The 27,136-nt window shown below is 42.5% G+C and overlaps 2 protein-coding genes across 2 annotated transcripts; both read right to left on the bottom strand.

The window, feature by feature from the left end:
- Positions 1–2,145: 2,145 nt before the first annotated feature.
- On the bottom strand, positions 2,146–18,265 carry LOC134323328 (WASP homolog-associated protein with actin, membranes and microtubules). The gene is made up of 10 exons (XM_063004820.1): positions 17,621–18,265; positions 15,732–15,905; positions 15,198–15,348; positions 13,615–13,784; positions 12,949–13,111; positions 9,375–9,565; positions 8,588–8,674; positions 8,397–8,492; positions 6,489–6,888; positions 2,146–3,365 (listed from the first exon to the last, which is right to left on the bottom strand). Exons 1-10 carry the CDS (start codon positions 18,188–18,190, stop codon positions 3,064–3,066), a joined length of 2,304 nt encoding a protein of 767 aa, XP_062860890.1. The 5' UTR covers positions 18,191–18,265; the 3' UTR covers positions 2,146–3,063.
- Positions 18,266–19,994: 1,729 nt separating this feature from the next.
- On the bottom strand, positions 19,995–26,750 carry LOC134323006 (oocyte zinc finger protein XlCOF6-like). Its single transcript, XM_063004414.1, has 7 exons — positions 26,487–26,750; positions 24,772–24,857; positions 24,547–24,652; positions 23,757–24,028; positions 23,614–23,681; positions 23,320–23,513; positions 19,995–21,698 (listed from the first exon to the last, which is right to left on the bottom strand). Exons 2-7 carry the CDS (start codon positions 24,790–24,792, stop codon positions 20,284–20,286), a joined length of 2,076 nt encoding a protein of 691 aa, XP_062860484.1. The 5' UTR covers positions 24,793–24,857; positions 26,487–26,750; the 3' UTR covers positions 19,995–20,283.
- Positions 26,751–27,136: the final 386 nt, after the last annotated feature.

Here is a 27,136-nt window from a genome sequence, read left to right as displayed (position 1 = left end):
TGTGTGTGAGAGTGTGTGTGAGAGTGTGTGTGTGAGAGTGTGTGTGTTGAGAGTGTGTGTGTGAGTGTGTGTGTGAGAGTGTGTGTGAAAGAGTGTGTGTGTGTGTGTGTGAAAGAGTGTGTGTGAGAGTGTGTGTGAGAGTGTGTGTGTGAAAGTGTGTGTTGAGAGTGTGTGTGAGAGTGTGTGTATGAAAGTGTGTGAGAGTGTGTGTATGAGAGTGTGTGTGTGAGAGTGTGTGTATGAAAGTGTGTGAGTGTGTGTTGAGAGTGTGTGAGAGTGTGTGTGAGAGTGTGTGTATGAGAGTGTGTGTGTGAGAGTGTGTGTCGGCTCAGCTCAAAGTATTTGCACCCTTGGTTGGTCGTTCAGTTTATCCTGGTCAGGGCTGTGGTGGGTCCGGTGCTACCCTGGTCAGGGTCACAGTGGGAACACACATTTCACTCACACCTTGTGGAGGTTAGGAGCAGCCAATCCACCTTCTGCAGAGCAGCATCTACTCTATCTTCTGTCATTCGTTTTCACTATCCACCCCATCCTGGTCAGGGTCACGGTGGGAACACACTAGTCTATATACATACACGGTATCACCTACCCACACCTAGAGACGGTGCAGAGCGGCCAATCCACCTTCTGCATGTTTTGGGGAGGTAGGGGGAATTTGGAGACCCTGTGAGGGTTGACCGTTGTTGCTACGCAGCACCCACGATACCAGCTGTGCCATCCTCACTGAGGGTGCCAAGACTCCTACACACACCAGCAGTGTGTGTGTGTGTGTGTGTGTGTGTGTCCTTCCTGCGGTCCTGATGTCAGTGTTACTATGGAAACAGGCCATTTGACGCTAAAGTCTTTACAACTATCACTATGATGCTGAAACACACACACACACACACACACAGTCAGTAGGAATGACGTAGCATAGCACAGCTCTGTGGATTTGGGTTCGATCCTTATCTCTATGTGGCGACCTCTGTGTGGAACTGCCCCGCCCGAAATGTCTTTTGATGGCTGGTCTTTGATCACACACACATGAAACATCAAAGAGAACGAGAATCTGCTCCGGTACCAGACGGGTTGATTAAAAACGTCCAGTGAGCGGCAGTTCTGCAGGCAGAAACGCCTTGTTGATGCGAGCGGTCAGTGGTTTAAGCTGGTAGGTAGGGTGTGGTAGCTCTAACGACAGCAGGGATCCTGACGTCCTGCCCGGTCACCTTCTGCAGCGCTGTGAAAAAGTATTCGCCCCCCTCTGAAATTCTCACACGTCTGTGTTTCAGATCATCAAAACACGTTTAATATCAGACAAAGACCCAAATAAACCCAGAATTTTATTACATTACTTCATTTATTAAAGGAAAAATGCTGTTCAGTCCCACCAGGCACAGTGTGAAAAAGTATTCGCCCCATTTACCATATAGAAGCACTTTGTAGTTCTACAATTACTGACTGTAGTTTATCTGTTTTTCTACATGCTTTGTTACCCCCCTTTCATGCTGTTCTTCAATGGTCAGGACCACCACAGAGCAGGTATTATTTAGGTGGTGGATGATTCTCAGCACTGCAGTGACACTGACATGGTGGTGGTGTGTTAGTGTGTGTTGTGCTGGTATGAGTGGATCAGACACAGCAGCGCTGCTGGAGTTTTTAAACACCTCACTGTCACTGCTGGACTGAGAATAGTCCACCAACCAAAAACATTCAGCCAAACATTCGTCCTGTGACCACTGATGAAGGTCTAGAAGATGAGCGACTCAAACAGCAGCAATAGATGAGCGATCGTCTCTGACTTTACATCTACAAGGTGGACCGACTAGGTAGGAGCGTCTAATAGAGTGGACAGTGAGTGGACATGGTGTTTAAAAACTCCAGCAGCGCTGCTGTGTCTGATCCACTCATACCAGCACAACACACACTAACACACCACCACCATGTCAGTGTCACTGCAGTGCTGAGAATCATCTACCACCTAAATAATACCTGCTCTGTGGTGGTCCTGTGGGGGTCGTAGAGAAACAGATGGACTACAGTCAGTAATTGTAGAACTACAAAGTGCTTCTATATGGTAGGTGGAGCTGATAACATGGACAGTGAGTGTTATGGCTGATCGGTGTATTTTCCCACATCTTTATTTCAGATATCAAACAAAGACCCAGATAAATACAAATACTTTGTTTATTGGAGGATAAGTATTGTTCAGCTGCTACTAGATCAACAACCATTTAACAACCTTTAATTTGACGAGCCACGCCCGGGCACGATCACTGAACCTGTCCGGTAACGTGAAGCGGCGCACGACGCCACATTCGACAGAGATTCAAACACAGGTACCAGGTACCTGAATGTACCAGTCTGGAAAGGGTTACTACGTCATAGTTAAGGCTCTGGGACTCCAGCAAACCACAGTGAGAGTCATTATGCAGAAGTGGAGGAAACTCCCAGGAGTTGTGACGTACCGAAATTTCACCAAGGATGTATTAAGGTACTTTAAATCTATAAAATATAATTAATAATCAATAATAATAATAATAACAAACTATAATTTCTTCAGATTAAACGTTTATCTGTAAGACATGCAAACTACGTTCAACCACCTTTAAATATCCACAGTGTAGCTCTGTGTGTGTGTGTGTGTGTGTGTGTGTACTGTCTCTGCTTACACTCACCAAGCACTTTATTAGGAACACCTATCCAGTACCTACCTTGATTATTTATAAGCTGCACCGACCATACAGGTGAACTTTGTTGGTATACAATCACTGACTGTAGTCCATGTGTTGCTCTGTACACAGTGTCAGACTCCATAGGGCCCCCACTGACCAGTTGATGTTTGGCTGGTAGTGTGTGTGCAGCAGTGTTGTTGGGATTCAGCTCTTTATTAGGAACACATGCCCTGTTATTGATAAATGCCATCTGAGAAAGGAATGGGGGCAAGTTGACACAATACAAAGCAACAGATGGATTACAGTTAGTAATTGTATACCTCTATTGTAGGTGCAGCTTATAAAATACTAAATAAACGTAGGTACCAGGTAGGTGTTCCTAATAAAGTGCTCAGTGTGTGTGTATAAACTCCTAGCTGTCCCACTCCTCCATGGGCGTATCTCGAGCTTCCTCATCGTCCTCGTCTGATTCGTTAGAGACCCTCTTCATCCTCAGCATGGCGGCTTTGATGCTCTGCTCCAGCTCAGAATTGTGGGATAGGGCGGGGCCTTTGGGGGGTGGGGCCTTCTTCAGGGTCACGCCCTGGCGGATGGCGGAGAGCAGGTTGTCTCTGAAGTTGCCGGTGTCCATGGTGGCGCTGGGTGGGTTGGGTGTGACCTTGCGTAGGTGAGCGCGTCCCCTCTGCAGCGAGGCCAGAACGTCGTCCATCGATCCTGAGCACGATCAGTAGTCAATAATGAACGTGATCATTAATGATCAATCAAGTGTGAAATCAAAGTTACTGATATGACGATCAATAGTAATTATTCAGCACTGCATAACGTAATAATAAACCTCAAAATCAATAATCAATCTAATTACAGCAGAAATCAATATTACAATTGTTATTAATGTCTTATGATCCATAATCAATAGTCATTAGAGCAATAATCAATAATCTATAATCACTACTTAACAGCATTAAGTTCCATATTAATCAATAATCAATATTGTGATTAATTAAAAAGCCCTGTATGCAGTAATCAATAATATATAATCAATAATCAATCATCAGTACTGTAAACGACTTCGGATGTATCAATAATCAATTATTATTACCATTAATCATTAGAACTGTAATTAATAAACACAGTCATCAATAATGTCTACTTACTGTAATTAAAAAGTCATTAGTGATGATTAAGAATCTATAATAATCAACAATTAATGACTGTCTATAATCAATAATCAAAAGCTGTCTATAATCAATAATCAATAATTAAGCTGTCTACAATAAATAATTAATGACTTTTTATAATCAATAATTAATAGATGTCTACAATAAATAATTAATGACTATCATCAATAATTAATAGCTGTCTATAATCTACAATAAATAATTAATGACTTTTTATAATCAATAATTAATAGCTGTCTATAATCTATAATTAATGACTGTCTAATTAATAATTAATGACTGTCTATAATTAATAATTAATAGCTGTCTATAATCTATAATTAATGACTGTCTAATTAATAATTAATGACTGTCTATAATTAATAATTAATAGCTGTCTATAATCTATAATTAATGACTGTCTAATTAATAATTAATGACTGTCTATAATCTATAATTAATGACTGTCTAATTAATAATTATTGACTGTCTATAATCTATAATTAATGACTGTCTAATTAATAATTATTGACTGTCTATAATCTATAATTAATGACTGTCTATAATTAATAATTAATGACTGTCTATAATCTATAATTAATGACTGTCTATAATCTATAATTAATGACTGTCTAATTAATAATTAATGACTGTCTATAATCTATAATTAACGACTGTCTAATTAATAATTAATGACTGTCTATAATCTATAATTAATGACTGTCTAATTAATAATTAATGACTGTCTATAATCTATAATTAATGACTGTCTAATTAATAATTAATGACTGTCTATAATCTATAATTAATGACTGTCTATAATTAATAATTAATAGCTGTCTATAATCTATAATTAATGACTGTCTATAATTAATAATTAATGACTGTCTATAATCTATAATTAATGACTGTCTATAATTAATAATTAATAGCTGTCTATAATCTATAATTAATGACTGTCTATAATCTATAATTAATGACTGTCTATAATCTATAATTAATGACTGTCTACAATAAATAATTAATGACTGTCTATAATTAATAATGAATAGCTGTCTATAATCTATAATTAATGACTGTCTAATTAATAATTAATAGCTGTCTATAATTAATAATTAATGACTGTCTAATTAATAATTAATAGCTGTCTACAATAAATAATTAATGACTGTCTAATTAATAATTAATGACTGTCTATAATCTATAATTAATGACTGTCTAATTAATAATTAATGACTGTCTATAATCTATAATTAATGACTGTCTATAATTAATAATTAATAGCTGTCTATAATCTATAATTAATGACTGTCTATAATTAATAATTAATGACTGTCTATAATCTATAATTAATGACTGTCTATAATTAATAATTAATAGCTGTCTATAATCTATAATTAATGACTGTCTATAATCTATAATTAATGACTGTCTATAATCTATAATTAATGACTGTCTACAATAAATAATTAATGACTGTCTATAATTAATAATGAATAGCTGTCTATAATCTATAATTAATGACTGTCTATAATTAATAATTAATAGCTGTCTATAATCTATAATTAATGACTGTCTATAATCTATAATTAATGACTGTCTATAATCTATAATTAATGACTGTCTACAATAAATAATTAATGACTGTCTATAATTAATAATGAATAGCTGTCTATAATCTATAATTAATCACTGTCTAATTAATAATTAATAGCTGTCTACAATAAATAATTAATGACTGTCTAATAATTAATAGCTGTCTATAATCTATAATTAATGACTGTCTAATTAATAATTAATAGCTGTCTATAATCTATAATTAATGACTGTTTATAATTAATAATTAATAGCTATCTATAATCTATAATTAATGACTGTCTAATTAATAATTAATAGCTGTCTACAATAAATAATTAATGACTGTCTATAATCTATAATTAATGACTGTCTAATAATTAATGACTGTCTATAATCTATAATTAATGACTGTCTATAATAATTAATAGCTGTCTACAATAAACAATTAATGACTGTCTATAATTAATAATGAATAGCTGTCTATAATCTATAATTAATGACTGTCTATAATTAATAATTAATAGCTGTCTATAATCTATAATTAATGACTGTCTAATTAATAATTAATGACTGTCTATAATCTATAATTAATGACTGTCTAATTAATAATTAATGACTGTCTATAATCTATAATTAATGACTGTCTATAATTAATAATTAATGACTGTCTAATTAATAATTAATGACTGTCTATAATCTATAATTAATGACTGTCTATAATTAATAATTAATGACTGTCTAATTAATAATTAATGACTGTCTATAATCTATAATTAATGACTGTCTAATTAATAATTAATGACTGTCTATAATCTATAATTAATGACTGTCTATAATTAATAATTAATGACTGTCTAATTAATAATTAATGACTGTCTATAATCTATAATTAATGACTGTCTATAATCTATAATTAATGACTGTCTACAATAAATAATTAATGACTGTCTATAATCTATAATTAATGACTGTCTAATTAATAATTAATGACTGTCTATAATTAATAATTAATAGCTGTCTATAATTAATAATTAATGACTGTCTATAATCAATAATTATTAGCTGTCTATAACTAATAATGAATGGGGGGGCGGAGTCTCACCAGCAGTGGGCGGTTCAGCAGCTTCTCTTTCACAGCGTAGTGGATGTGGTGCTACAGAAGGGGGCGGGGCTACCAGAGGGGGCGGAGCTACAGGAGGTGGTGGTGGTGGTGGTGGTGGAGGAGGAGGGGGCGGAGGAGGTGGAGGAGGAGGAGCCGAGGGTGGGGTAAGACCCCGCTCTGGCCCCGCCCCTCCTGCTCCTGGAGGTAACAGGATTTGTACTGGGATGTCCCTTTGCTTCTGGCCACGCCCCCTTCCTTTCTGCATGGGTGTGGTGCTTCTTGCTTGGGTGGGCGGAGTCAGTGAGATGATTGACATGGGCTGGGCGGAGTCATCAGCAGCAGAGTCATGAGGGTTCGGCCTGGAGCGACGGGTCTTCATCACGAACTGACCGTTACTCTTCTGTACACACACACACACACACACACACACACACACACACGTACACACACATACACACACACACGTACACACACACACACACACACGTACACACACATACACACACACACACACGTACACACACACACACACGTACATACACACACACACACACACACGTACACACACACACACACACACACACACACGTACACACACACACACACACACACACACATATATACACATACACACACACATACACACACACATATACACACACACACACACATATACACACACACACACACATATATACACACACACGTACACACACACACACACACACAACATACAAACAAAACACACACAAAATGAGGCGGATTTGATGCTTTGATGTTCGGTTTTTACTGCTTGCCGCTAAGAGAAATTATCCCCCTCTTTTCTTACATTTTGTATATTGAAATGAACCCTCTTGTTTGATCCTTTCATATTACCCCGACTCCCTGAATCCTACACACACACACCCAATCCTGTCTACCCACACCTATTTGTGTTATAAAGCCCAAAGCCCTTTTGTTCACACTTGTCCTATATCTCCTGTATCACCCACCATAAAACCAACACCCCTCCAGTACCCCCCTCCCTGATCACCCCTCTTTATCTTCCTTGTGAATCCTCCCCTCATTTCTAATGTATATAAAGTCTCCCTAGATTTTGCCTAGTTAGATTTTTTGTCGGTCTTCCAAGCTGTGCCCATACATCTCATCTATCTGTATGTGTTAATAGACGACTCTACTCCTGAAGACTGGCGGTCTCCTGGCTCCTGAATTTGGCTGAATTTCTAACACCGCTGAGCTCAAAGTTCAGCCTGATTAAACAGTTTGCTAATTCATTCCACCTTAAATCAGGCAACGGTTTAGGGAAGGTCCTTTCCTGTCCCCACATTACTGCACTCCTTTGGTTTGGTGAGTTTGAAAGAGACGTGACCTCAAACCCACTCCACACTGTTGGCCTGAATTGGAACGTCTCAGAACCTCTCTGACGAGGTTACACGTCTGGAGAAATGTGTGAGGGGTTTCAGAATGAAGGTGGGTCATACCGAAGTCTCCGCCTCCTGAGGGCGTGGCTAAAACACGGTGTACACTCTGTGTGCTCTGTAGTGTGTAGCTACACCACTGATAATAACACACACATGCTAATCACACACAACTACAACAGCGGCCGCTTCGTGGCTGAAGATCAGAGGATCCCGGTGCCGCGAGTCTCCGCTAATCGATACCGACGCCAAACCGTTTGAGTAAATCTGATGCTAAAGGAATTAGCGTGTGGCTAAAGTCGTTCATAGCCGACTTTTGTAACGACTTTCCCCACATAAAGACGTTTATACATGAGGAAAGATCTTGATCGGCCCTGAGACGACGGGGGGCGGAGTGCAGGGGGTGGAGTGCCGGGGACCAGGCCTGACACACGGCGGGTGGTTTGATGTGTGCGGGGTGTAATCAGAGAGGATTGTGGGTAATAATCACCTCTCTGAAGGAGCGCAGTCGGCTGAGAGTCCTCTCCCTCTCCGTCTGTACCCAGTCCTTCCTCTTCTCCTCCTCCTCCCTCTTCCTCTCTCGCTTCTACACACACACACACACACACGGAGAGCATCACACTCATGTGCCGGCATCGTCTCCGTGGTTTCCTCGGCCACCGCGTTTCCATGGTTACTCACCAGGTGAACGGCGTGGTGTTGCTGGTGTTGTTCGACTCGCTGCTGTGATGCCCTCTGCTGGAGCTCATGCGCCTCTATACACCTATCCTACACACACACACACACACACACACACACACACACACACACACAGATCAGATTATACACAACACGAGGCAACTAACAGAGTCCCAGAGAGGCCAAATCAAAGCGTGTGTGTGTGTGTGTGAGTGAGTGAGTATGTGTGAGTGTGTGTGTGTGTGTGTGTGTGTGTGTGTGAGTGTGAGTGTGTGTGTGTGTGTGTGTGAGTGTGAGTGTGTGTGTGTGTGTAAGAGTGTGAGTGTGTGAGTGTGTGTGTGTAAGTGTGAGTGTGTGTGTGTAAGTGTGTGTGTGTGTGAGTGTGTGTGTGTGTGTGTAAGAGTGTGAGTGTGAGTGTGTGTGTGTGTCTAAGATTGTGAGTGTGTGTGTAAGAGTGTGAGTGTGTGTGTGTGTGTGTGTGTGTGAGTGTGTGTGTGTAAGTGTGTGTGTGTGTGAGTGTGTGTGTGTGTGTGTGTAAGAGTGTGTGTGAGTGTGTGTGTGTGTCTAAGATTGTGAGTGTGTGTGTAAGAGTGTGAGTGTGTGTGAGTGTGAGTGTGTGTGTAAGAGTGTGAGTGTGTGTGTGACTGTGTGTGTGTGTGTGTGTGTGTGTGTGTGTGTGTGTGTGTGTGTGTGTGAGTGTGTGTGTGTGTGAGAGTGTGAGTGTGTGTGTGTGTGTGTGTGTGTGTGTGTGTGTGAGTGTGTGTGTGTGTGTGTGTGTGTGTGTGTGTACTTTTCGGTTGCGGAGTGTAGCTCTCCGTGATGATGTCATCGCCCTCTTCCTGTCCAGCTGCAGTAGGCGTTGCTGTAGGTGAGAGTGGGTGGGGTTAGCACCTGTGTGGGCGGGGCTAGATTCAGCTTGGATACACTGCAGCTCGCCGGGGTCTTCACACGCATCGTAATACACCACTTCCTCCTTCAGCTCTAACACACACACACACACACACACACACACACACACACACAGTGAGTGATGTCACAACACCTAAATGTTGGCTCTCAGTTCCATACTGAACCTCAAACAGAAACGTCACTGATCTGTTATCAGTAAAATCTCACCTTCAGGTGTTTATAAACACAGCTTTACATTAAACACAGAAATATTGCAACCCTAATCAGATGTGTGTGTGTGTTTGTGTACTATTGTGTATATGTGTGTGTGTGTGTGTGTGTTTGTAATAGTGTGTATATGAGTGTGTGTTACCTTTGATCTCTGTCTCTCTGCAGGGTGTGTTTAAGTGTATGTAGATGTGAGTGAGTGTGTATATGAGTGTGTTACATTTGTATCTGTAGGGTGTGTATGAGTGTGTGTGTGTGTTTGTGTGAGCGCTTGTGTACTAGTACGTAAATGAGTGTGTGTTTCTGTACTAGTGTGTATATGTGTGTTTGTGTAATAGTGTGTATATGAGTGTGTCTGTTACCTTTGATCTCTCTCTGGAGTGTGTGTGTGTACTAGTGTGTATATGAGTGTGTGAGTAAGTGTGTGTTACGTTTGGTCTGTATCTGCAAGGTGTGTATCTCTGTGTGTGTTTATGTACTTGTGTGTATATGAGTGTGTGTGTTTGTGTATTAGTGTGTATATATATATATATACAGTACAGGCCAAAAGTTTGGACACACCAGCCAAAAGTTTGGACACACCTTCTCTTCAATGTTTTTTCTTGATTATTTTTATTTTCTACATTGTAGATTAATACTGAAGACATCTAAACTATGAAGAATTATGTAGTGAACCAAAAAGTGTTAAACAAACCAGAATATGTTTTATATTTTACCAACTCTACCTCTGCACAACCCAACTGATGGTCTCAAACACATTAAAAAAGCAACAAATTCCAAAAATTCACTCTAGACAAGGCACAAACATTCATTGAAAACCATTCCAGGTGGAAACCTAATAAAGCTGGTTGAAAATTTCAAAGAGTGTGCAAATCTGTCATTAAAGCAAAAGATGCTACTTTGAAGAATCTAAAATATAAAACATATTCTGGTTTGTTTAACACTTTTTTGTTTACTACATAATTCCATATGTGTTCCTTCATAGTTTGGATGTCTTCAGTATTAATCTAAAATGTAGAAAATTTAAAAAAATTAAGAAAAACCACAGGAATGAGAAGGTGTGTCCAAACTTTTGGCCTGTACTGTATATATACTGTATATATATATATATAGTGGGGCCAAAAAGTATTTAGTCAGCCACTGATTGTGCAGGTTCTCCTACTTAGAAAGATGAGAGAGGTCTGTAATTTTCATCATAGCTACACTTCAACTATGAGAGACAAAATGAGAAAAAAAATCCAGGAAATCACATTGTAGGATTTTTAAAGAATTTATTTGTAAATTATGGTGGAAAATAAGTATTTGGTCAATAACAAACAAGCAAGATTTCTGGCTCTCACAGACCTGTAACTTCTTCTTTAAGAAGCTCTTCTGTCCTCCACTCGTTACCTGTATTAATGGCACCTGTTTGACCTCGTTATCTGTATAAAAGACACCTGTCCACAGCCTCAAACAGTCAGCCTCCAAACTCAACCATGGCCAAGACCAAAGAGCTGTCGAAGGACACCAGGAAGAAAATTGTAGACCTGCACCAGGCTGGGAAGAGTGAATCTACAATAGGCAAGCAGGTTGGTGTGAATAAATCAACTGTGGGAGCAATTGTAAGAAAATGGAAGACATACAAGACCATTGATAATCTTCCTTGGGGTCAAGATCTCATCCCGTGGGGTCAAAATGATCATGAGAACGGTGAGCAAAAATCCCAGAACTACACGGAGGGACCTGATGAATGACCTGCAGAGAGCTGGGACCAAAGTAACAAAGGCTACCATCAGTAACACACTACGCCGAGAGGGACTCAAATCCTGCAGTGCCAGGCGTGTCCCCCTGCTTAAGCCAGTACATGTCCAGGCCCGTCTGAAGTTTGCCAGAGAGCTTATGGATGATCCAGAAGAGGATTGGGAGAATATCATGTGGTCAGATGAAACCAAAATGGAACTTTTTGGTAAAAACTCAACTCGTCGTGTTTGGAGGAAGAAGATGAACACCATACCTACTGTGAAGCATGGGGGTGGAAACATCCTGCTTTGGGGCTGTTTTTCTGCAAAGGGGACAGGACGACTGATCCGTGGTAAGGGAAGAATGAACGGAGCCATGTATCGTGAGATTTTAAGCCAAAACCTGCTTCCATCAGTGAGAGCATTGAAGATGGAACGTGGCTGGGTCTTCCAGCATGACGATGATCCCAAACACACCGCTCGGGCAACGAAGGAGTGGCTCCGTAAAAAGCATTTCAAGGTCCTGGAGTGGCCTAGCCAGTCTCCAGACCTCAACCCCATAGAAAATTTGTGGAGTCCGTGTTGCCCAGCGACAGCCCCAAAACATCACTGCTCTAGAGGAGATCTGCATGGAGGAATGGGCCAAAATAGCAGCTACAGTGTGTGCAAACCTGGTGAAGACTTACAGGAAACGTTTCACCTCTGTCATTGCCAACAAAGGTCATGTTACAAAGTATTGAGTTGAACTTTTGTTATTGACCAAATACTTATTTTCCACCATAATTTACAAATAAATTCTTTAAAAATCCTACAATGTGATTTCCTGGATTTTTTTTTCTCATTTTGTCTCTCATAGTTGAAGTGTAGCTATGATGAAAATTACAGACCTCTCTCATCTTTCTAAGTAGGAGAACCTGCACAATCAGTGGCTGAATAAATACTTTTTGGCCCCACTGTAAATATATATGAATATGAGTCTGTGTTACCTTTGATCTCTCTCTGCAGGGTGTGTATCTGTGTGTATATATGAGTGTGTGTGTGTTTGTGTACTTGTGTGTATATGAGTGTGTGTGTGTGTGTGTGTGTGTTTGTGTATTAGTATATATATATATATATATATATATATATATATATATATATATATATATATATATATATATATATATATCTGTGTTACCTTTGATCTCTCTCTGCAGTGTGTGTATCTGTGTGTGCATATGAGTGTGTTTGTGAATGTGTGTGTGTGTGCTTGTGTACTAGTGTGTATATGAGTGTGTGTCTGTACTAGTGTGTGTGTGTGTGTTACCTTTGATCTCTCTCTGCAGTGTGTGTATCTGTGTGTATATGAGTGTGTTTGTGTACTTGTGTGTGTGTGTGTGTGTGTGTGTGCTTGTGTACTAGTGTGTATATGAGTGTGTCTGTACTAGTGTGTTTATGTGTGTGTGTTACCTTTGATCTCTCTCTGCAGTGTGTGTATCTGTGTGTATATATGAGTGTGTGTGTGTGTTTGTGTACTTGTGTGTGTGTTACCTTTGATCTCTCTCTGCAGGGTGTGTATCTGCGCTAACAGGAGCAGCTCTTCGTTCTTCAGGATCTCTAGTTTGCAGTCGTACATTTCCAACTGAGCCTCGTAATACTGCAGCTCCAGCACGTCCACCTCACACACACTCGAACCCTCGCACACACTGCCCATCTACACACACACACACACACACTGTTTAATACAGGCACAGACTTTTCAGTACTGTCCACATATTACTGATAACTTATAAGTCGGATAAAGAGCATCAAATACGGCAGGATGTTCTGGTGAGGTCAGGAACGGCCGTGGGCGTGGCAGTGATGGTCAAATTGATAAGGATTTGGAAAAACACGTCCATTAGAACCATCACCGAGATACGACTGATGAACGTTCTGATCTGGCCAGTAGCCACATGGAGGAAGATGATCACCACTGAGCGAGTGGACGAGACATCCAGAACAGAGAAGAAGCTCCTGAACCTCATTCCAGCAGGTTCTGCTACTTTGGGCGTGTGAGGAGGTGCCCACATGACGACCAAGAAGACCAGAAATAATTGGTGCACTGAATTGACAGCATTATCAGGGCGACAGCCAACCATCACAAAGCAATGTCGGCATAGTAACGTGAAAATGATTATCATTATTCTTATAACACACACACACACACACACACACCTTCTCTTTGATGTCTTGTTTCCTGCGGCTCACACACAGCTCCTTCGCCCTCATCAGCTGCAGCGTCTCCTTCGCCAACTGGAATTTGAGTTTCTCCAGTCTGGGCGTCGCCACCGACCAGGAGGCGGAGCCAAACCTCTTCCGGTCCACCTCCATTTGCTTCAGCATGCCTACACACACGGAGAACGTTTATCACTTTCTCTATTCGGAGATAATGGGCTCTCTCTCTCTACACAGACGCAATTCTCATCATCCTACACTCCCGAGAAGAGAAGAGGGCGTGTCTAAATTCTTAGCTCCGTTAAAATGCTCCTACTGAGGCGCCTTAATTCTGAGTGATGATCTGATTGAATAACGAGGGAGCGTCCGGCGCCTCCTCAGCGCTGGAGATCAATCCCAGCATGGCGGACGAATGCAGCGCGGAGCAACCAACAGAGTTCCTTTCAAATGTAAATAAATTCTCATTGATGTTTAATGTGTATAAAGGTGTAATTATACCAGTGTGGTTTATTAGTGAATTGGGGCGTCAGGGACAGTTGACGAGTTTTCGGTACACGGAGGGTAATGGGTGGATCTCTGTATTAGTAGAGCGTCTAAATAATCCGATTATGACTCCAGGTCTGATTAGAATCTTCTCTACTGAGGGAGCTCTCACTCTCTCTCTCGCTGTGGTTCAGTGGGGTTCTACAGTCTTAGTGTGTATATTTATGTACTGTCCTAATATGCTGTCAAACAGATCTGACCGACCAGGACATGGACTTCACAGGACGTCTCTTTCAGCTTGTGTATGTTGTGAGCTTGTGTATCTCGTCCAGGTAAAGACCATACACACGTACCCGGCTGACCAGTCCACTTTCTTTGGTCCACTGTCCGGTTCTGATCTAGGGTTTTCAGGGTTGGATGCTCTGTGTGTCTGCAGTTTGATCCACAGCAGATCTTCTGTTGGTACCAGACCAGACACCAGACGCCACTCGTCCATCGGATCGCCAGACGGAGAAGCGTGATCCGTCACTCCAGAGAACACGTCTGCACTGCTCTAGGGTCCGGTGGCGGCGTGCTTTACACCACTGCGCTCGGTGATGTGAGGCTTGGATACAGCTGGAAACCCGTTCCATGAAGCTCTACACTCTGTTCCTGAGCTCATCTAAAGGCCACATGAAGTTTGGAGCTCTGTAGTGATGGACTCTGCAGAAAGTTGGTGACCTCTGTGCACTATGTTCCTCAGCATCCGCTGACCCGCCCTGTCATTTTACCTGGTAACACTTGGTGGCTGAGTCGCTGTCGTTCCCAATCGCTTCCACTTTGTTATACCAGCACTGACAGTCGACTGTGGAATATTTAGTAGTGAGGAAATTTCACCACTGGACTTGTTGCACAGGTGGCATCACGGTACCACGCTGGAATTCACTGAGCTCCTGAGAGCGACCCGTTCTTTCACTAATGTGTGTAGAAGCGTCTGCACGCCGAGGTGCCGAACACCTGAATTCAGTGATTTGGATGGGGGAGTGAATACTTCTGGCAATATAGAGTATATACGTATATATTTAAGTGTGTGTGTGTGTGTGTGTGTGTGTGTGTTATACCTGAGAGTGCACTTGTAGTATCAGTGAAGTAACACACAGTGACGTCCTGTATGGAGCAGACGGCATCGTTTCCTCTCCTGTTCCATTCTACTGCCTCTCTCTCCAACTCACACACTCGCTTCGGCCCGAGCTCCTGTACCTCTAAACACTTCTACACACACACACACACACACACACACACACACACTCAGTACTGTAGAACAACGCGGTCCAGAAATATAGAATACAGCACGGCTTGGACAATAGAAATGTAGTTTTAAGTGTGTGTGTGTGTGATTTTGAGAAATGAAGAACGACATAGAGAAAACAGCCGTAGCCTAGCGGTTAAGGTACTGGTAATCAGAAGGTCGCTGGTTCATGCCCCACTGCCAGGTTGTCACTGTTGGGCCCTTGAGCAAGGCCCTTAACCCTCAATCGCTTAGACAATATAATGTCACAGTTCTGTAGGTCACAACAGTGATCAGAACATCAGCGACTCACAGTGCAGGTCATGGTTATCACTACTACTCATTACAGCAGTGTGACTGCGAGTACCTGGATCTCCATGGTCCGGAGGGTCGACAGCTCTCTCATGTCTCTGAACGGTTGTAGTAGGTGTTGGTAGAACTGCGTTGCTATGGTAACTAAATCACCGTAGGCTTCATGCTCTTCTTCGTAGATCTTCATCAGCTGCACCAGTCCGGCCGCACCACTGTGGCGCTGTACGATCTAACACACACACACACACACACGGTTCTTACTCTGCAACAGCATCAGTACAGTCGTCAGCAGCAAGGACACTGGGGGGCATTCCAAACATTCCTGCTGTATTAACAACTGAGTGGAACATGTTTACCTCGGTATATTGGAGGGGGCGGCATTTTGAGCATATTTTAAAATGGGGGGCTGCAATTTATGCACCTAGAGGCAGCCGGTTCCCAGAGTATTTCTTTTTAACTTGCAGTTTGATGCAAAAGTTTTGAGCACCTGAGGTCAGATTCCTCATTTGTTGTTGTTTTTATTACACATCATCCACTGGAACCAACATTCTGAACTCTGTTATGCACAGTTAGTGTTTATGAACCACATTTACACATTTTGGAATTAATAATATGTGTAAAAATGATGGCAGGTTTATTATTTCATGTTGTCTTTTTCTGGTATGTTAAATTCAGCAAGGAAACATCGAGCAGGTATAACATCCTGACCACTGATTAGTGGGGGGGTATATCAGGCAGCGAGTGAACATTTGATCATCTGAGCGAGTTTGACGAGGGGCCAAACTGTGATGGCTAGACGACTGGGTCAGAGCGTCTCCAAAACTGCAGCTCTTGCGGGGTGGTCTGCAGTGGTCAGTACCTATCAAAATTGGTAAACCGGCGACAGGGTCATGGGCAGCCAAGGCTCATTGATGCACGTGGGGAGTGAAGGCTGGTCCGTGTGGTCCGATCCAACAGACGAGCTCCTGTAGCTCAAACTGCTGAAGACGTTCATGCTGGTTCTGATAGAAGCGTGTCAGAACACACAGACAGAGCAGCACAGTTTGTTGTGTATGGGGCTGCACAGCCGCAGACCAGTCAGTTAGGAAGGTGGTCATAATGTTATGACTTATTGGTGTAAAATGTGCATTTGAAGGATTCTTGGGTGGAATGAGATCTGATAAACTAAAGTACAGTGAATCTGGAGTAGTGGTGCAACCAAAACCGAAACCTAATTGGCTTGGAAAAAGCCTTGAAGCTAAATAGTTTTTTAACTATTTACCACTGAACTATGGGTTTAGAGGTAGCTCAGCGATTAAGATAATATGAAGGTTGCCAATTGAAGCCCCATCACTGCCAAGTTGCCACTATTGGGCCCCTAAGCAAGGCTCTCAACCGTCAATTGCTCACAAATGTGATGTTTCGGCTGTTTGGCTGGCAGACTGGGATGGATTCTACTACCAGGGTGCCCAGTCCTGAAGCTTGTCTTTCTTCAGTCCATTAGTAGGTGTGTTTGCTTTAAAGGGTCCTGATGATAATGTTTCATAATCAGCCCTGAGAATTATGATGGAAGAACATTACTGATGACTGATGTTCAACCTATTTAAGTGAAGACTTCACAGTCCTCCCAGCAGACACTTTGCCCCTTTCCCTATTTGCACTGGTGTTTACTTTCACTTTCAGAGTGTGTCCTGTAGAAAGTCATGATGATGGGATGTCTGCTATGTTTTGTTTCTCTCCACCATTCCCTGTCCATCTGAAATGTCCAGGTTTGGAATAAACAACAAAAAATGGTTCTAAATGCCAGTCGCTGTTGGGAAGCTGAGCTGCACTTGTTGTTAAGACTGGGTTATAAAGGAGCTCTTTTTGTGGGAGTGACCACCTTTTGGAGGATTTCAGATCCCTAGCAACATTTATCCTCATTGGAACTCTGTATTATGATTGACCACCTTTAATGGACCTCACCTTGAGTACAGCCTGCTTAGCCCTCTGGACCTGCTCCTCCATGGCTCTTCTCCTAAACTCCAGCAGGTTCTCGCAGTACCTCTCTTCCTCACCTTCACCATCCTGCTGGCCGAACAGAACATCCAGCAGGATGGTAGCTCCACACACATCCACAGCCATGCTGAAGTACCTCTCCAACTGTCTACACACGGTCTCGACCTGCTGCTCCTGCCTCTCGGTCCTGGAGAACATCACGCTGCCCCACAGTCCAGGATCAGTGAAGCCGGACAGGTCGGGCAGGTAGGGGGTCAGCAGGTCAGCACAGCCGCTCAGCTGCTGGTGGACGTGCTTCAGCTCGTCTCCTGAGAACATACCGGCCCAGCTGGTCTCCCCGTCCCGGCCGTCCTTCATGTCCCGGCTCCTCTTCTGCTGTAAGGTCCTGTTGTGACAGATGACAGCGAACTTACCCTCCATCTCACTCCACTGCACCAGGAACCCCATCTTATACCTCTCCCTGTCCTCGAATATATCACTCCTGATGGCCACCCAGCCGTCCAGACTGTCCATCCTCTCGAAATCAGCGCTGTTCATGCTGCTCACGCAGAAATATTCGCACCCTGCGCAGTACAGCTCCGACTTTCTTCTGTTTCCGTGTTCAACTCTGACCTTCCGTCACATGCTGGATTGTTGTCATGAACGGGGATTTCCCCTGTCCGTTCACCCTCGCTGTACCGAAACCGATCGACGCTGACGGATCTGAGCTTCCGCGCATGCGCATTGTGAACGGCACAGAGTTTGACGGCGTCAGATATTCTCAGTACAGCCAGTTTAACCCCTCACGCTCCTCTGTAAACAAACACCAAAAGCTTCTAATTACACCCACAGTGAAGCAGTTTATCATTAATTCTTACCGAAAACCTTCCGGAAATAAACAAAAACAACAAATAAAGACGAAATAAAACTCACTAATAGCCGTTTTGCTAACGTAGACGATAAATCAGCTAGGTTATGTTTGAGATGCATTACTTGCTAGCTGGGCAGAATCGTTGTTGTGACCCTCCCCAAAGTGTTTGTACCTTTGAGTGTGAACTTGATGGATATCCCATTAAAAAACACCTTTAAAACATATAAAGGTTTCAGCTGTGTGATCCTTTAAACTAGAACAACAGCCGCTCTCTACAACTGCCTCACATTTTCTTTGTGAACGAATCCCAAAAGCTTCTAATCACACTGTAAATAAAGCAGTTTATCATAAAACCCTCCAAAAATGAACAAAACACTATTTAAAGACGAAACTAAACTCACTAAAAGCCATTTTGCTAAATCAGCTAGAACAGCCTTTCTTCTAAGAAGGCTTCTCACAAGACTTTTAAGTGTGTGTATATGGGAATTTGTGCCCATTCAGTCAAAAGGCTGAGCACTGTTAGTGGAGAAAACACTTTTTGACATTTTACTCCATTTTCTGTTGTTTTAACAACCTGAAACCTGTTTACTCACCCGAGGTTGAATCCTGCAAGTCGAGACCGCCGTGCCGACAATGCTGCTCCTGCTAGATGTGACGGGAACCTGGTGTGTTTGCACCAAAAATGTCAAAAACTCACTACAGACTTTATCACAGACTGGACTGAATATTGAAGAACTTACATTATTTGTATTATTATTATTATTTTGCTAGTTATAACTAGTATTATAAATTATTGTGTATGTAAAGTTTGTGTGTGTATGATTTGTGTAAATTCTACTTATTTAAATTACTCTCCAGGCCACCCGAGGAGGGCGGAGGTCCCTGCTGAGCCTGGTTCCTCTCAAGGTTCCTTCTTGTATTTTTAAGGGACTTTTTCCTGCCACTGTCGCCCTCTGCTGCTCAACAGGGGCTTTTGGTCTGTTTTTGATGCGCTATTCACCTCACCTGGTTGACGGCACTTCACAAAGTTGCCAGTTAGGGGATTTTCCAGCCAAAGTTATTTGTGTGAGGATACTTTCTTTATTTGTATTATTCATTTATTTATTTAATGTGGGATTTGTTTTAAAATGTAATTTCACAATAAGCATTATTTGGCATAGTTTGTATCTCAGAAATAAAAGTGCATTCATTATTTAGATAAATAAAAGATAAGCACAAATACAGGATTTTATTTTATTTTTTTGAGAGAAATAACAAAAGGAAACTTTGTCATAATTTGTTTATAAAAATCGTATCGTGAATCGTATTGCATCGTGGGTAGAGTGAGTGTATCGTTACATCCCTAATTTCTTACTATGGAGTTCCTGTCATTTTTAGGCATTCTTTGCTTTCATGGTTTAAATTTAAATGTATAATTATAATTTTTTGCAAAAATATAAATGAAGGAAGTGTAATGAATACAAAAATGAGTTCATGAACCATTCACAAGCATTTTAGATTTCGGTGGTTTACTTTAACACCAGTAAAATTTATCACAAAGCAGCTTTACAGAGATTCTGGTTCAAAACCTCCAAATATTATGAGGTAGCCACATTAAAAGGACGATATGGAGTTCAACATGTTCTCGGTGTTTGTGAGAGATAAAATCAAGGGTAAGAGGGAATGTTGGTGCAGTCAACAATCTTCCCCTACTTTGTTGATGCTCTCAGGAAGTCAGGACTGAAGGAAATGAAAATGTCTGAACCAGAAACCCCCCAGAACACAAAAATACAATTACAGATCAGGTTTGTTGATTTGACAAGTGAAGGTAATGAGCTGAAGGTTTGGTGTAGGTGCACACGTGAGCCTTGAATGCACATAAACAAGTAAAAATCCTTCCACAGGTTAAGCAGTGACAGATCTTCTCTCCTGTGTACAGGCTCTGGTGGCGCTGGAGATGGCTCTGTCGAGTGAACCCTGTCCCGCAGCGCGAACACTGATACGGTTTCTCTCCTGTGTGAATGCGCTGGTGCTGTCTGAGATAACTATGGTGAGTGAAACTCTTCCCGCAGTCCGGGCACTGATGCGGCTTCTCTCCCGAGTGAATGAGCCGGTGGATTTGGAGGGAGGTCGGGCGGGAGAAGAACTTCCCGCACTGCGAGCACTGGTACGGCTTCTCTCCCGTGTGAACGCGCTGGTGTTGTACGAGATTGTTCTTTCCGGTGAAGCTCTTGCCGCACTGCGAGCACTGGTACGGCTTCTCTCCGGTGTGAATGCGCTGGTGTCGCATGAGATTGTTCTTTCCGGTGAAACTCCTCCCACATAGCGAGCAGCAATATGGCTTCTCCATTGTGTGAGTGCGCTGGTGCAGCTGAAGAGTACCCCGCTGAGCAAAACTCTTCCCACAGTGTGAGCACTGATATGGCTTTTCTCCCGTGTGAACGCGTTGGTGTCTTTCGAGATGACTCTTTATGATAAAACTCTTCCCGCAGTGGGAGCACTGAAACGGCTTTTCCTCTGTGTGAATGCGCTGGTGTAGCTGAAGTGTACTCTGTTGAGCGAAACTCTTTCCGCACTGCAGGCAGTGATATGGCTTCTCACCGGTATGAATGCGCTGGTGTTTTTGGAGGGTACCGCGTCTAACAAACCTCTTCCCACACTGTGAGCAGACGTGCGGTTTCTCTCCGGTGTGACTCTGCCGGTGATAGACGAGGCCGCCGTGCTGAGTAAAACTCTTCCCGCACTCCGGGCACCGGTACGGTCTTTCCCCGGTGTGAAGGCGCTGGTGTACCTGGAGCTGGATCTGTTGAATGAATCTCTTCCCGCACTGTGCGCAGTGATACGGCTTCTCTCCGGTGTGAATGCGCTGGTGCCGTCGGAGATCGTTCTGCTGGGCGAACCTCTTCCCGCACTGTGAACAGAGGTACGGCTTCTCTCCCGTGTGAACACGCCGGTGCTGTCTGAGACACTTTCTCAGAGCAAAGCTCTTCCCGCAGTCCGGGCACCGGTGAATCCCCTTCTGGAGGGCGTCAGGGGGCTCTCGCTGGCTGCTGGGGGTCGGGCTCGGAGTTCCGTGTTTGATCTCTCCTGATTTCAGCAGCTTGACGAACTCCTCGTGGTGGGATCTCCTGATGTGTTTGTGGAGGTAAACTTCAGATGTGTAGGACAGTGGGCAGGAGGAGCAGGAGAAGACTCGCACCATGGCGTCATTGCTTTCTGAAGCAGACAAGAGAAACAACATTTAACATTGTTGAAACCATCTCGGTTATTTTCTTCAACTATACTATACCCCCAGTAGTGGGTAACAATTTCTCAAACCTGCTCCACTACAGCGTCCATCGTTGTTTTCCCTTTATGTGATACCCAGGACATTTCCCAGGACAGTTTTGGCCCTTGTTGGCCCTCAGGTTGGAACTTACACTGTCGAGTCACATTACGCCCGGTTCACACAACACGATTTTTGCCCAGATTTTCGCTCGGCGGCTGGTCGGCGCTAGATTTGCCGGCTCGGGAGCAACTCGGCGTTCGCTCCGCGATCAAAACTTGTCTCTCAATCGCTGTGTGAGAACTGCTCAACAACTCGATTTGAGCAGCTCGCCGACCGAAGCGAGATTTCTAGCATGTCAGCTATCTGGATCTGAGTTGCCCGACTGGCAGTGAGTGCGGTGTCGAACAGCCAATGAGAACGCAGGACACAGTGTGAGTGGGAAATGCAGGAGAGGAGTGTAAACAGGTGGGACAGGGGCGTAATATAGTTTATATCAGAATACATCAGCACACACACAAGTTTTACAGTATTTCTGACCTGATCGTTCTCTACAAAACACCCACATTACGTTGCAAAAAATATTTATTAACCTCCAACTCACTACAGAACAATCCAGGCTGGTCGTGTTGCCAAATCCACTCAGATTCATTTATTTTTCCTCTTTGATTTTACGCTGCACGTCAGCACACAAACTTTGATCTCTCGCTACTTGTTGACGTGTATTTTTGGACGTACACCCATACATGCTGATTATCTTCCCTGTGGCGGAAGTCAGCATGGCTCCAGATCCCTGTGAGAACCCACCAGGCCTGTCTAGCTGCTGTACGTGCTGCACACGTTGCTTACACTGGATATTAGCTGGTGGTCATAATGATATGGCTCGACAGTGTATATAACCACGTCCACCTGAGGTGTTCTTACTTTACGTCATTAAAACATCAAGGAGGGGGAAAACAACCCCTGATACACCTAATCACACCTACCTACACATACATACCAACTTAGACTCTTTTCCAGCCAGTCTTACATCACATTTGCAGAGCCAGTTTCCACTATCAAGGTGTAGTCTGTCCTGAACTGACTAAGTGATGAACCCACAAGATGGTGCCACCTGAGGATCTTGGGGTTGTGCTTACTGGGTTTCATGGGTGGCTCACTCACAAGCAATGGCTCCAGCTTAAAGTCCAGGTATCCTTAATCCACTTAAACGTATCTGTACCTTTCACGGGGGTCTTAATACAAGTAGTATTAAGTTTACAGTGACATAGCCCCAAGGTTCACTGAACTTCACTAAGAAAAGGTCACCATTCAGGGAGAGGATTAGTCTCTAAATGCCAAATGTTTGGGTGTCCTTTTCTTTTTTGCATCTAATTAAATGCTTCTAAAAATATACTGTGTATTCCACAGCAGCGTTTGGAGAATGCTCCCGTCTTTTACAGCACATGGATTTGAATCTTTAGCATTTCATTCAGTAAGAGCGGCTGTAATGAAGACCTTTAATCAGGAGCTAGCTCAGGAATCGCAATGGAGCAAAACCAAATACTCACAACCATCTTAAATCAATCGTACCATTTGTGGAGCACTTCTTGTTCCAGATGTGATTGAACGTGATGCTGAGATCTTCTCCTGCGTACTTCTCTTCATACCAAACCAAGAGCTCCTGTCCTAAGGTGATGGGTCGACAGCTTCGGAAGTAGATTCCTCCTCGATACTGAAACACCGTCAGATTCTGCTCATCATCATTACAAGCACAATTCACAAACCTGGAAAAACCAAGAAGAGTCAATAAGAAGGACAAAATTGAGATTAACTGGTGGAATCAAATACTCAACAGCCAGATGGTTCCATCAGTGTGTTCCTCACCTCATCCAGTTGGCATGCATCTCACTCTTGGCGTCTATGTACTCCTCACCCCGACCACTCCTGTATATCTGCAGGACCGGTTTGTTACTTCAGAACATATCAAGATATTTGCTGTATAAACTTGATGATGGAAACTCACTCACCACCCAGGAGTACCCACTGCTCACGGCTTCCTCTTTATCCACCGCTTCTCCCTGGTAGGGTCCGAAGTGTGCACCCACTGGAACGGTCTCCCCCTTATTAAACACCCCCAGACCTGCACCAGGAATACCAGACTGCTGAACCTCTAGACCGGGTGGAAGAGTCTGTCTGGCTCGGTCTGGAACCACAGTGGGTACAGAGGTATCAGGGATGAAGAGAGCTGGACCGTGAAGCTCACACTTGTTGAAGAAGAAGGATTTGCACTCCTCACAGTCTGGAGAATGAAAACAGATTTATTATTGTCTCTGTTACTGCAGAGAACCTTGTTTACTAAATTTAATTGGTACACCAATTCTGGACACAGTCTTGATCAACAAGACGAACTCATCATCATAACGTTTCTACAAGAATGCTGTGATCTAAAGAAGATCAATTTAAGAAGGTCCAGGAAAGTGGAATGTTTTTGCTGAACTGTATTTGAAAGGGTTTCAAAGCCAGGACTTTACTGAATCACAGTGAGAGCCATTCTTCAATTAATGGACCCTGGAGCAGTAAATCTATCTAGAAGTTGCACTACTAAAAGTTCTCCAATGGCTGCAGTCTAGATGCTCAAAATGTGTTCTCTGAGGAACCCTTTTAACCCTTTTATTTGCCTCATGTTGTTTACAGAATAATTTCCATAAAAGACCAAATATCCAACGTCATCCAATAAATATAAACATCTCAACTAATAAAATCACTGAAGATTAAATGATAATAAGCTGGAGAATCTAATGCAGTCTGATGTCTTACAGAGGTTCTCATCATCTTCTGCTTCTTCCTCTTTAAAGTGGGACAGGTCCAGTCCGTCGTGGAGGCTTCCATCAGTGTAGCTGTTCAACTGCACCTTCTCTTCCTCCTAATGTACACACACGCACACACACACACACACACACACACAATGTTGTAAGGCCGAGTATACTGTATATTAATATATGAATCATTTTAATTATATTTTGAGGAGGGAGAACAGGGCACCTCTGGAGAGCAAGGTTCCATGGTTTTTCTTCACAGGTCAGAATCAGAAGTTCTTCACTCACATCCACATCATCTCTGATACAGATCTGTAGATATGTAACATAATAATAATATTAATAATAATATAGCATGCATCATCTTTTTCGACAAAAGTTTTCGACCTGGCGCTCAGGTGGTAAAACACGCTAGCACACCAGAGCTGACACTTCAAACGTGGTCCGGGGCCTACATGAACAACGATTGGCTGTTGCTCATCCAGGGTGCGAGCCAGATAGGGACTCAGTTATGACCTCTGCTGGCTGATTGATGGTGCTGCACAGAATCGAGGGTTTCAAAGCTGATCCACAAATGAACTCACCTCGTGCAGGTGAAAAGATGCAGTCGGCTAATGCACACGTCTCGGAGGGGGCGTGTCAGTCTAGCTCTCCTCGATCAGGGGCGGGGATCAGCATCAGTAGAGTGGAAGTGTAATGCAATCGGGTAATCGGGTACGCTAAAGGTCGACCCAGCAAACACAACTAAGCCGTTGTTATTGCTATTTTTGACTACATGTTGTAGTTTGGAAATATTATTATTATTTTTTTTTTTTAATGCATTTTCTCCTTTTTCGCCCCCTTTTAGCGCGTCCAATTGCCCGATTGCGTCATGCTTCCTCTCCGCCTATGCTGATCCCTGCTCTGACCGAGGAGATCGAAGCTAACCCACGCCCCCTTCGTCACGTGAGCAGCAAGCCGTATGCATCTTATCACCTACACATTGACGAGTGTTGTGCCACCTAGCGTTGTGTACGGAGGGACACACCCTAAGATCACTCCCTCCTCATCTCTGTGTAGGCGCCTCTAATCAGCCAGCAGAGGTCGTAACCACACCATTCTGACAGAGAGAGACCCCATCCGGCTTTAGTCCCACTTTCACCTATTTGACAATTACCGATTTTACAATCTGATTGGTTGTGAAGCGGTCTAATACTGCATATACTTATGATAACGGTACAGCCTTTTCACACCATACAGTATCACTCCGCTGACGCGTTGCCAGGTAACAAATGACGCGTTGCCAAGTAACGACAACTGTATTTGCGCAAACTAGTTGTTTTTGTGCTTTTACACCCCGAAAACTTGTTAAACCTACGAGTCTAAGGTAACATTTAACGTGTTACTTGGTCAGAGTCTGAGGGAAAAGTGTGACTGCAGTGGAAGTTTATAAAAATAGTAAGAATTGAAAAGACCAAGCTAAACTTTTATATTTGTACAGTTCTGTAGTTCTATTAGTAACACAAAATGTAAAACTTAAGAGTTTTAGGTTTTATTTTGAACCTTTGTAGGCTACTGTGTTAAAGCAAGAGAGAAAATAGTTACCGTTGCATAGCAACAGCGTATTGTTGTGGAACTACTTTTCGGCGGAAGGTTTTGTCCAGTATTAAAAACACAGCGCTTCTTTGCTTTATTTAGTTCCTTTATGTTGTAAAATCTGTAGTATAAAAGCACTAAAACACTCGAGTTTATGTGTTATTGCAAATAACATGAAGCTTGTGATGATCTACGGTTCGTGCCTGCGATCGAATCACAGCCCTGATGCTATTTGAGATAACACACTTGCTTAAATATTATATACATTTATATACATTATATAATTCTCTATACAGGGTGTATACATCTATTTGGAACGTTTACTACAAGACAGGCAGCTCATCTACAAGCTTAAGTCTAACCTACCTTGTGTGTTTAATGTAGACCAGAGTTCAGGTTCCTCATAAACACCAAGAAGAACCATCTTTCATCTTCCATTATAACTCCATCAGGTCCAGATGTGATATTCATTTACAGAAGATCATCTGCATGATAGATCAGCTGCTGTTCCACTTCTTCTATAGTGATGTTACTGGTGGGTTGAGGACTATGTGAGTACATGTTTACCACCATCTACTGTGCTGGAGTGTGGAAATAATTAGTGGGTTCCTCTAAACACCATTCCACTACTTCACTTCTCCACAGCCATCCCTTTAACATAATCAACCCTGATCGACGGCGTATTAGGGCCACTAAAGAAAAAATTTTTTTTTATTTGTTCTGAGATTAAAGTCGATATTATTCTGAGATTAAAGTCGATATTATTCTGAGATTAAAGTCGACATTATTCTGAGATTAAAGTCGATATTATTCTGAGATTAAAGTCGATATTATTCTGAGATTAAAGTCGATATTATTCTGAGATTAAAGTCGATATTATTCTGAGATTAAAGTCGACATTATTCTGAGATTAAAGTCGATATTATTCTGAGATTAAAGTCGATATTATTCTGAGATTAAAGTCGAAATAATATGGCCATAGCAGCCGCCTCGTGTTAAAATGAGTGATGTTCATG

This window comes from Trichomycterus rosablanca, chromosome 11 (assembly GCF_030014385.1).
Source record: "Trichomycterus rosablanca isolate fTriRos1 chromosome 11, fTriRos1.hap1, whole genome shotgun sequence".
NCBI classification, from domain to species: domain Eukaryota; kingdom Metazoa; phylum Chordata; class Actinopteri; order Siluriformes; family Trichomycteridae; genus Trichomycterus; species Trichomycterus rosablanca.
This window is presented reverse-complemented; position numbering and strand designations above follow the sequence as displayed.